A 12,967-nucleotide genomic window follows, 5' to 3' on the forward strand; every position below is an offset into this window, starting at 1 on the left:
AGAATTAAAGAAAAATTCCTAGAAGATTTCACACTTACTGAAGTGTCAAAGGATGAATAGTATAGTATGATAGGTACATAGTTTTTCAAGGTAAATAATAACAAAATAATGATAAAAATGAACACTGACCATATATTATTTGTGTAAAGTTCTTCTTAGTACATTACACATAATGTCACAATTGATTCTGAGAGCACTCTCTCTGAGAGGTTATATATCCATTTTTCAGGTGTGGTAACAGAAGAATAGAAAGTTTAATAACCCACCCAAGTCCATAGCCTTGTGTAGAAGACAGACAATATAAATGTGACCATGTAAGTTCTTAAATGCTTTTATAATGGAGTTTGGTTTTCTTAAACAATGGAAACTCAGGAAAGGGAAAGATTGATGAAAAAATAAACATGCATTGAAAGGAAATGAGAGGGACCAAACAAAGGGGCTCCAGTGAGTGACAGTGCATGATGGAGCTCTAACTAGGGACAAATTCAAGAAACTGTGTAACTAACAAAATTGATGGGAAGTCCCTACTGTGGGATAACAAGTGAGAAACAGAAGAATAAATTCATAACACACTATTTTAAAAGGTGGTAAAGCATGTATGTTTTAGAAAAAGTGCTCCCACAAAATCTGCTTTAAGTTTTGAATTTTTAATGTCTAAATCAAGAACTTTTGGCTATCTATATTTTGAACTAGCCATCTGCCTGTTGATTCTCCAATAAGAAATTTTGGCTCATTCACAAATTTGCCTTTCTGTGGTCATATGATTCTCTTTTTTTCTTTTTAATTATCCAGCTTGCTTGCTATCCTTGACCCCTGCATATAAATGATCTCCCATTTATCTGCACCTAAACACTGCTCAATTACTCTCTAAAAATTCTTTAGGTATTTATTGTCTTGCCAAATCTTTCATAATTTCAGTCACTGCATATCTTTTGAGCTCTTTTCTTCTACTTTAAGAATACATTTCTCTCATTTTATTCAAATTTTTTTTCTTGTGATTATACTTCTAAAATGACATGACTGTAGCCAGGCCTGGTGGCGCACACCTGTAATTCTAGTAGCTAGGGAGGCTGAGAGCCAGGACTGTGAGTTCAAAGCCAATATCAACAACTTAGTGAGGCCTTAAGCAACTCAGTAAGACCCTGTCTCTAAATAAATAAAAATATAAAAAAAGAACTAAGGATGTGGCTCAATGGTTAAATGTCTCTGGGTTCAATCACTGATACCAAAAAAAAAAAAAAGTGTTTTCTCCTCCACATTTTAAATATACCTAAGTAATTACACTGACTTTGCAACCTTCTATTATTATGTTTATTTATACTAATACCAAAGTTATGGTTTGGATATGAGTTTTCCCAAAAAAAAACTTCTGTTAATGCAGAAAAAAGTATTCAGAGGTCAAATGATTAGATTATGGGAGTGTGACCTAATCAGTTCATCCTAGTTTGAATGGACTGAATAGGTGGCAACTTGTACACAGGAAAGAATGTGTCTGGAGGAGGTGGGTCACTGGAAGGGCACATCTTCCCCTCCCCCTCACTTTTTGCTTCCAGAATGAGCCATGAGCAGAGCAGCTCTCCTCCACTGGGCCCTTCCCCCATGATGTACTGCCGTGGGCCCAGAGCAACAGAGAACTCTATGAAATGAGACCTCTGCAACTGTGAGCCCCAAATAAACTTTTCCTCCTCTAAGCTGTTGTTGTCAGGTATTTTGGTCACAGTGAGGCAAAAACTAACTAAAATAGTTAATAACTCAAATTTAGACAACTTCTACCAATTGTGCTCATTAATTGCAATAGTACTTCTAAATCAAAGCATGCACCATACAAACAGAACTGAAAACAATACTTTGAAACATTATTAATTTTAATATGTTTATAGGAAATGCACAAATTCACCAGCAGAAAAAATATCAAAAGTAACATTTTACAGATTTTTTTAGTCTCAACGCACAAAACATCTTTCATAGAAACAAATATATCACCACTATTGGTACTATAATATGACAACATTTATACATAAGGCCATTTGCCACTATGAAGATCAGTAGCAATGATGATGCAATACATTAGTTCATCTTTGTTAAATGTTTTGCTATTATACTTCCTGGCCTGCATGAGTATTTGCCACGATATAAAAGACAATGTTGTGACCTCAATTTAAACATTGCACAGGAAGCTATAGCTACCCATGCTTAACCTATATTTATGACATGATCACTAGAAATGTTTTCATACCACTACTTTTACCTTATTCCATTTACTATTAAAGCCATTCCCAAGAAACCAAACATTTTAATAGATTCATCTGAATATTAAAGAATTATTTTAAACAAAATAGCGAGTGTAATAACATGATTTACTATTCTATATTCCTAAACTTAACAAAAGAAAAAAAAAACTGTTCAGGTATTCAATGGAAAACAAACTTGAGATTTAGTGCAGGTAACAATAGCTGAGGAAAATGTGATAAAAAGATTTCTTTTCATTTTAGAGTTGATTATTTTTAAATGCACCAGATAATTTTCTGAGGACCATTCACATTCAATGTTGAGATTTGTTTTATTAGTGGCATATACAAAGCACCATATAATATAACATATATAATGTAGAACAATCATGACTATGTAATTAACTGTAGAAATAACTGCTAAGAAAATATAGCAATATTTAACACAGGATTTCTAAAACCATTACATATTCATTACTTTTTTCAAAGTTAATGTCCCATGTTTTATTTTATAGATTTTGTCTATCAATTTTTATGCAGTTGGCACTTTTGGGGGGCTGAAAATAGCTGCTATCTTCTGTACAGTAATGTTACAGTTTTATACAAACTTCAGAAATATGACATTTGGAATAGTCTTTATGATACCCTTCCAAGTGTTCCATTTCACACAACAGCAAATACTCTGAATGCCTTTCCTCCTGGAGGATTCTGTAAACTGCAGAAATGAAAAAAATATTGATGTCATCTCTAAACATAATCCTTCTAATAAATCATGCTGTCTTATGACAGTTATATGAATCCAGATGATTAACTTTCTAAGGCCACTATAATTTGTAGCTATTGGAATGTGTGAGTGAGGATGACATAATTCTTTAAATTTTGGTTGTACGCTAGACTGAAAGTTCATTAAAGAAATTGAAGATGTGCAATCGGAGTAATAGTAGTCTCTAGAAAATGTCACAAAGTCTGTATCAAGTTTTCATATTTTATTTCCTTTGATTCTAATAAAACAGAGATAGGCACTCATCACTCCACTTTTTTGAGGTAATGCGGAGACTCAGTTTACAATTGATTTTTATAGACAAAAGTTAACTCCAAGTCAAAAAGATGTCTGATACTTAAGCAATATTGTGGAGTACTAGGTCAGTATCATTTCTGACAGAATTTAAATTATATTGCTATTGCATAGATTAATTCTTCATAACATCCACATTCTCAAGGAAAATATTAGCAGGAAAATTTAATGGTGAAATCTGAAAACATTCAAAAATTTCTTCATCAAAATGGGAAAACACACACACACACACACACATACCACAAAGCATGCAGTGTCATTTTGGAGGTACTTTTAAAACAGAGTTAAAAGTAATGAGAACCATAAATTCTACTCTTTATTAAATTGTTTATTTTTTATTTGGCATCAATGATTAAACTACATTTTGCTTAAATTTCTAGAAATTAAAACATACTGATAAGATCATTAATCATTATTTCATCTTTCAACTAGAAGCTTTTAAAGTTTTTGCTTTTTTACATAGTTCTATTGGCTTAATAATTTTAAAAGATTTTAAAGGCAATAAATGATCAATACAATGAATGCTAAGAAAGAGATAAAGTGTAAGTGCTTTCATGTATTTCTTTATATATATGTAATAAAAGGAAGAATTTTAGGAGTTCTTTTAATTTTTTTTAATATTTATTTTTTAGTTTTCAGCAGGCACAACATCTTTGTTTGTATGTGGTGCTGAGGATCGAACCTGGGCCGCCTGCATGCCAGGCGAGTGCGCTACTGCTTGAGCCACATCTCCAGCCCTGGAAGAGAATTTTAAAGTGAGAAAAATGATGCAGAAACCACAAATGTGCATACACACACAAAATATATGGATGGACACGCATGCACCAAGTTTTTCACACAAGCAAATGCTCAAGTTCAAGGTTTATCTCTGAGCCCATAGCCTTAGTGTGGAGTCTGAGTTCAGGGATTATTAAGCTATGTGACCTTGGGCACGTCAATTATTTAACCAACTTGGAACAACAGTTAACATGTGTATACATCAGAGTTTACAGAACTGAATAGACATTATGGGGCTTTTGGTGAAGTTGAGAGAAAATACTTAGAGTATGGTAGTGCCTAGTGTCTGGAATATTCATATCAGATACTCCAAAATTATTATTCTCAATTTTGTTAGAATGCCATTTTATAGCTTCAAGATGAATTTAAGAAATATAAGCAGTGAATGGAATCATATCACTCAGGTTAGCTTATAATGGAAATATCAGATTCCATAGACTCAAGAATTCACTTTGCATATCATATCTGATTCTCGAGGCCAGGAGGCAAGTTATTGAGAAATCCCCCTCTCAATAATGGCCTCTTGATATGATCTCATCTGAATATAGATACTAAATGCAGATTTGTCTTTTTATGAGGCTGATACCCAGAAAGTTATGTGAAAGACAATCTAGATATCCTGCATGGCATATCCTGTGGTGTTCTTTAGAGTAACTAGTTGATATACGAATCCTCCATTGGTAATTTTGGAAATCCCAGGAAACATCTAAAAGTTAGGGATTTTATTCTGTGTCTATACAAATAAGTGGGACATAACATTACTTCCAAAGTACCAATAATTTCAAAAAATCATTGAGGGTTCATTTATCTTATTATTTATTAACACATGATTAGGTGAGCCACATGAATTTTTCTCAAATCCCCAGGTATATATAACACTAATGAGCTAAATACCATGAGAGGACCTGAAAGAGTTCGTTTACAACATACAAGGCATCCAAGTTCCAGTGCAAAAGAGAATTTGGTTCTAGGGAAAATCAGACTCATTATTTTTGTCAAATACTTTGTCAGATAACTGGATTAGAGAAATATTCAGTGCCTTGTTCATCGAGAAAGAATTAAGTATAAAACCTAATCTAGAAAATCCAAAAGAGGTTGAAAGAAATTTCCTAATTATAAGAGCAATTAACAAAAGAATGGTTCTGACTTGTAATCAGATTTTCATGTTGATTTTTATAAGCCTGCAGGAGACAGGCACCTCTGGTACTGCAGATTCTCCCACCCCTGGAAAACCAGTCGTTACACAAGTATGTAAAGGAAACACCCAAGCTGGGTCGCCTAATGAAATCATGTGCAAGTGGGTCTGCTGTGAAGCAACCATACATCACAAGGTAGGTACATGAAAACAATTGCACACACTACACATACACATACACACATGCTTGTTTTTACCTTTCTGAGAAGAAAAAGAAGCCGTGTAAGTCTTCCTTTTGTCCACAGGCATAACATCAACATAACCACCATGATTTCGAACCACTCCAGCATGTACTGCTGCTCCGCAGATACTGGACAGCTGAGGAGGCAAGGAGAAAAACGCGCCACTATTAGGAAAGTACTGCGGAACTTGCACAGCCTATTCTTCTACTTCTGACATCTGTCTATGCAGCCATTTAGGAGTTCCTGGACAATGTTTGGCATATAAAGGAATGTTTCAAAAGGCACAAAGTCAAAGCCAATCCTGAGAAAGTCTGAAGGAAGATCTTGAGGGTGGCTTCCATGGTAACACCCTTCCACCATCTAATCTACAAACACTAGTGCTGTACAAAAAACAGGCTTTTATAGTCAAAGCAATAAAAAAGCAAGTTAGGTCCTTTTATCTCCTCAGGGTCCTATGTGTCATTATTAAATTTTACCCTTTGCTGATGCATACTGAAATCAGTCTGCTGAAATGTTCATAGGTTGGATTATCTGTGCCTCATTCATGTTCCCTTTTGACTTCCATATAACCTTAGTTTTATATCTCTATGGTCCATTTGCCAAAATATGGGCATATATTAAATGGGGATTTTTTTCCTATTACATAATAAAATTCTATGCAGAAATGTTTTACCCTACAGAATAACACAAAGTGACCAGATTACAGATTACACTGTTATATTGTGTGCATTTACAAATATGTAGCAATGAATTCCACTATTATGTGTAATTATAATGCACTAATAAAAATATTTGTGACAAAAAAGAAAAAAATATAGCTTCTACTTAGATTTGCAACGGTTATTATTACTCTGGTTTGAAGCACCTGACATGAGTATTAGAAAAATGACTTTGTTTACAATGTACCAGTTACATAATCTGAATTTAATACAATTTCTATGAAGGAGAAAATTACTGTTTCAAGTCTAATACTTTCAAAATTTTTAAATGAATCCTAAAAGTCAAATAATTTCTTTTGGCCTATCACAGTCTTTCCTAGATTTTACTATTGGCTTTAAGCCAAATGTTCTACCAAAATTTGTCGATAGCTGAGTGCAGCCTAAGGAAATCCCATAACAGGAAATGCCTGAACTGTTTCAGTATAGAGCCACCCACCTCAAATCCCCATGGGTCTTTCCCAGTCTCATTGGCATGTTCTGTTCTTATCTCTCTGCACATGTGGGTGACTGAATATGCTTTTTTAAACTTCACATAAGCGTGTATATCTTACATGACCTTGCTTTCTCGCTGTGCTCTGAACTCTGTGCCATCAGTCAGTATTTATTAGCTCAAAGAGCCTTCAGCCAGGCTGTTTAATCCTTCTCAGGCTTTTCCTATCTCACCAAAATACCACACATCTAAAACCTTGTGTCCAGACTCTAAGGAGGCATTTTATTGACCATATGAAAGGCCCACACTGAATTCATAATCGTATCCAAATACAGTTCATAACACATGGAAATAGAAACAGTTCTGTACACATATTTTTGCTCTTCTGTTAAAAGGGTAATATCAGCATTTTTTCCCCCAAGGCAACAAAAGTGCTTAGATGATAACATTCACTAAATCCAAACACTTTTACTATGTTTTGAGACTATTGTTTAGCTTACAGCTCTGCAGTCAGCAGGCATTCCAGCTGAGTTCAAAAGTCAGAAGTTTTTTTTTTTTCATATCCATACTTTGTAAGAATATATTATTTGAAAGAAATAAGAATTTTCTCCATGCATATAGTGGAATTTTGTAATGAATGTGAAATTAACAATCTGTAATAAACTACCAATAAAAATTCAAGGCAGTAAAATGTGCACGTTCTAACTCTACAGTGTAAAGTAGGAGAGGGCGGAGAGAAAGAGAAAGCCAGAGGGAGGCAATTTGGTTGACTAATGCTCATCTTTCCATATCAACCTTATTTAAAGGGATTATATATATTGTAGGAGCTGGGAACCCTGGAAATTATTGGTTTAATCTGACTCTGCACTCCCCATGTGACTGTAATTTTTATATTGCCAACTTACTCCCTAAAGAACCAAATAATGATACATATTATCTACCCACTTTACTGAGATAGGAAGATAAAATGATATCAGGATACAAGATCTAACAAACTCTAATTCTAGAAAATGGTGGCTTCAAGGTATAGAATTGAATGGACAATTCTGAAAGACTTTTTTACAGGCATGACTAAAATTAAAAGTTCTGATGCTTAATGGGAAAATCGGAAGAAACAATGCTTCTGGAAGTCTCTGAAGAGTCCAGATAGACACATTCCTACACATTCATTAGTTGTTTTCAGCAAATATTTATGTGTAAGATATTTGCTTAGAGTCGGATGACACTGTGTGCTCTAGGTTCTGTCAGAGCAGGAACAAGCATAACTTGGCAGATATCAAAGAAGTGATGTAGAAATGATGGACAGCACAGCTGCTGCCCTTGAGGAACTCACAAACTAATAAGACAGACAGGGTAACCAACAGGATACCTAACAAAATAGGTAAAGTGGTAAAGGCAACACAATAGGAGATGAAAGCAGGATGAATTCATGATTGAATTAGGAGGGCCAGCAAGGTACCTCACAGAGAAAGTAGCAATAATTTGGAATATAAGAAACAGCCATGAATTTGACAGAAAAATTTCAAAAAGGGTGTATTTCAAAGAGATAAGAATATAAACACAAATGTGAGGGCTAGCAAATTCCAGGTATCTGTAGGAAATTTAAGCAGCTGACAGTAATAATGCAAATTGCAAATCTAAAGCTTGTAATGCTTAGAATGGGAGAATAATTTCAAAGCTGAATTTGGGAAAACCTTGGACTCAAATGAATGTTTCAAAAGAGACAAGGTGGTAATATGCATATTTCAGGCTTCTTTACACAATCAGATTCTTGTAGTATTCTATTGAATAAGTACATTCTTACTTTGGATTGTGTAGAGGGGAGTGAGAGGAGGGGTGGGGGTGTTGGCAATGCAAAAGACAGTAGAATGAGATGGATACTATTACCCTATATACATGCATAACTACACTATTGGTGTGACCCTATACTCTGTACAGCCAGAAGAATGAAAAGTTGTGCTCCATTTGTGTACAATGTGTCAAAATGCATTCTACTATCATGTATAACTAATTAGAGCAAACTAAAAAATCAAAACAAGAAGATTCTTAAATTTGTTTTTGTAACTCTTTGGCTTAGAAATCTGTGATGGTTTCTACATGTCTACAGCATGAAATCTAAACTCATCAGCATGACTTTCAGCGTCTTCACCTATACATTCCCAGAGCAGATTCCTCTCTCTCTTTCAGACTAATTTGGCTGTGGCCTTTCTTAGCTCCAATTTTCAAGGTATGGCTACGAGCAACACTTTTAATCCATGTATTTGTAGATATCATGCAAACCACCCAGAATGTTCCATAATCTCCTCTACCAACCAACACTTTAAACCTTGCTCAAAGTACATTTATCCATAAGGAAACCATCATAGTTAATATTCATTGTTCAACCCTCTTAAGTCATCTACTTACAGCATACATGCAATTAGTTTCCTTTTGCACTTTAGGGAATGATCTGATTTGTATTCTAAGCTACTTCTCAAATAGATCTTTTTAAATTTTTCAACTAAGTTTATTAAGGAATAATTTACATAGAATAAAATTTACCAATTCAACCTTTTCTAAAAAGGCATACAGTTCAGTGACTTTGTCAAACATATAGTCATGTAACCACTAGAATACTTTCTATGCATTTAGCAAATTCTATATGTTTAGCAAATCCGTAACCATCCAATTTATACTTCAGATGTGGATGAATTAAAAGGAAGAAAAAATAAAAATGCATTTTCCTTCCCAATAATGCCTCCAAGGTTATTCCTTTAAGTGCCTGATATAAAATACATGAAAAAGATATATGCTAGGGAGTGATATGGGCCAAATCATATTGTCATATTGTGTGTATGTAGGAATATGTAACAACAAATCCAATCGTTATGTATAACTATAATGCAATAACAAAAACTGTGGTGAAAAGACATACTGGAAAGATATACATAACAACTTATGCAAAATAAACTATTTTACACTCATATTTGCACATGAATATACTCATTTTTCAGTGATATTATTGAGTAACTGTTCCAAGAGTAAGTCTCTGGGTAAAGAAACTTTTCTTATTCTCTACATAAAGGCACATATATACATTTAAATACATGTATATATTTTTATATAAGCATGAATATTGAGATCTGTATTAATTAAGATACATCAGAGTAAATTCGAGATCCAATTACACGAGCATAATGTGGATTTGCCTGCATACAGTTACGAGGACAATATACTCTGAAAAAAAAAACAACATGTAATGTAAGTGGTTTACTTCAGTCATTCTTATTAATAAGAACATAGGCATTCATACACAGAACCAAACTCAACATTGTAAACCCTATTATTTTTTTCTCTCCTGAAGTAGGTCAATTGTACAAGCAGGCAATCTGCACAATTGCTTCTGTTTATTTTATCCACATCTAAGTTTCAGCACAAATGTGAGATCTTAAATTTAGTCAGGAAGACATTTAACTTGGGGATTCAAAGCAGAAGAAAATATCAAAAGCACCTCTATGCAGTGGGGAATCTGCTACTCACTGTGTCTGTAGAAAAATGTAGTCAACAGACAACTAGGAAAATCTGAGTCACTGTCATAACATCTCATAGTTCCTTTTCTGTTTACATATTTTGTCTTATATTCAATTCATGGCTTTAATTATCATTTACAAACACCTGATTTCCAAATTTGTATCTGCAGTTGGGACTTCTTTTATTCAAAAATTATAGTTGGGTGAGATGGCACAAGCCTATAATCCCAGAGGCTCAGTAGGCTGAGTCAAGTTCAATGCCAGCCTCAGCAAAAGCAAGGCTCTCTCTCTCTATATATATATCTCCTGCCATTTATTCAACCCTCCTGTTAGTTTGAGGTCTAATTAATATCTCAAATTTATTTTGTATGAATAAAAATTCCTAATCTCTACTCCCCAAATCTATTTCTTTGTAGGATTCCCATCACAATACATGGTATTTTCATTATTATAGGAGTCTCAGCCAAAACCTTTATTCTACCCATGGTCCCTTTCTTTATCTCACACCTTACATTCAACCCAGCCATTTCTATTGGCTACACCTTAGGATATATCTAAGATCAGAGATCCCTAAGCATCTCAAGCTCAGTGACTCTGGATTCTATCATCTACTGTCAAATTGACCGCAACAGGCTCTCCAGGGATGATCTTGTTCATTACTGGTTCTCTCCAATCTATATCCATATGTATAAGTCCAAACACATCATTTCTCTGCTTCAAATACTCCAGGGGCTTTCCATTTCATTCAAAGAAATGACAAGATGCTTAGAATGTCCAATAAGCCCTGCATATTCAGTACACCATTAACTTTCTGAGCTAAACACTCCTCTTTTTCTTCCTCACTCTGCCCCAGTCATGATGGTTTGACATGATATTTCTTAAACACAATGTGATTCTGCCTTGGGACATTGGGACATAATCATATTCTTCTTTGCATAAAAAGTTCTTTCCCCAGATATCCTATTTCCTGTTATCTGACTGGATTAGTTCATGTAAAACAAATTTCCCAAAACTTTATTTAAATATAAAGTTCAATTATCAGTGTTTAATCAAAAATATTTTCAAATCTACTCCTAGAGTTCAAGAAACTGTCATATAGCACATTTTTAAAGATCAATTGCTCTTCTTAGTTTATTCTCTCCCCCTATCTCATGTACACACATGCACATGCATGCAAGCATACATGCCAACACATATTCATGCACTAAAAGGAAATATAAATCAACATTGGAAAAACTACAATTAAGTTTTACATATTAAATGAGATTCTCAATATAACAACTACATGAAAATCACTGGTGGATGGTGGTATCAATGATTTTCAAAATTTTCATTGAAACTACCTTAACCAATTAAGCAGCTCTTCATCAGGATAGCTTTTAAAAATAGCTCTAGTTCTTATTTCTAAAATATGCATAACACTGTATACTTTTGACTGTACATATTTCATATTTAAATATCTAAACCAGAACTATTTAAACAATAAGAAATAAATAAATCTGAGTGTTTTATAACTTTGAATTTAAAAACTGACTATTATAAAAGACAGTGTTGCGGGGCACAATGGCACATGCCTGCAATCCCAGTAGCTGTAGGGCTGAGCCAGACTCAGTAACTTATAGAGGCCCTAAGCAACTCAGTGAGACCCTGTCTCTAAGTAAAATATAAAATAGAGCTGGGGATATGGCTCAGTGGTGGAGTGCCCCTAAGCTCAAAGCTGGTAGCCCCATCTCCCCCCAAAAAAATACATTGTCTGGGGTTTTAAAGAACGAAGGGTGTCCCATAGACTGGAAAATGAGCTGACTATATTTGGGAACTGTTGGACATTCACTGCCCTCCCACTGGTTGTAAAACTACCTGCTATGCCCTTAAAGTCATGCTGTGTGAACTCTACCTTACTTATATTTAACACTTGGTTTACAGAAGGCCAAGGTCAATAGCTTTGAGGTGAGTTAATATCTACTTAGTTAATTTCAGGTAAAAGCAGAAAAGACAGGGCAATTTTTTTGCTTATATCCTATATCTATTTTTAACATCTCATTACATTCTACAGAGAAGGTAGGCAGTGATCTAGTAAACATTCCATTATCTATATTTTGCCTGTAAGCCTTGAATTAAAATGCTAACACATTTTAATGACACTTTTACATCTTAAGTATTCAATAACTTTAAAGACATAATTATTTATAGATAAATGTAAAGCAGGATAAGATTTCTAGTAATACAAATGTGTGTGCACACACGCGTGCATACACACACACACACAAATTCTACAGTTTATTTTAGGTTATTCTGTATCTATGAAACCTCCCAAGGACATGACTATGCAAGCAGTCCTTCATATCCTTCATTAGCTACTTTATTTATATTATCCTTGCCATTGTTCTCCAGGATATACCCTTAAGTGAATAAAACTCTAAGGCAGATACATCAATCATATAGTTCCCTAAAAGTTATAAACTATTATATCAGTTATACAATTATGACCTAATTTATGAGCTATTAAAAATTTTACATGAGAAAAGATAATCTTGGTTTCACTATTCAATAAAACAAAAAGTTAAAAAGTGTATAAGGAGGTACTTTCCAAACTACATAAGGTAAAAATCATGTATAAATTATTAACTCTATGGTTTTATTATTTGGTGAAAACATAATAAAATTAAAATTTAAAAATTTATATCATTTTCCTTTTTTGGATGCTTCCCTTCCTGGAATAAGACAAGAAGTAGGAAACTCATTAATTAATATTTTACTTGAATGATTTTTCTCTATGGGAAAAATATTTTTATACATACTGTGAGAGAGACAGAATTACCATTTGTTGAGTATTTACTAAAGAAAGACTTTAT

The 12,967-nt window shown here is 33.9% G+C and overlaps 1 protein-coding gene across 1 annotated transcript in view; it reads right to left on the minus strand.

Annotated features, from left to right (window-relative positions):
• Window positions 1-2,891: 2,891 nt before the first annotated feature.
• The window catches only part of LOC144252109 (cysteine-rich secretory protein LCCL domain-containing 1-like), a 42,460-nt gene continuing 32,384 nt past the window's right edge, over window positions 2,892-12,967 (minus strand). The window contains 3 exon segments of the mRNA XM_077794662.1: window positions 2,892-2,943; window positions 5,457-5,593; window positions 9,747-9,822. Of these exon segments, the coding sequence (XP_077650788.1) occupies window positions 2,892-2,943; window positions 5,457-5,593; window positions 9,747-9,822 (265 nt within the window).

The sequence above is a fragment of the Urocitellus parryii genome, unplaced genomic scaffold, assembly GCF_045843805.1.
Source record: "Urocitellus parryii isolate mUroPar1 unplaced genomic scaffold, mUroPar1.hap1 Scaffold_37, whole genome shotgun sequence".
In the NCBI taxonomy this organism is placed as follows: Eukaryota; Metazoa; Chordata; class Mammalia; order Rodentia; family Sciuridae; genus Urocitellus; species Urocitellus parryii.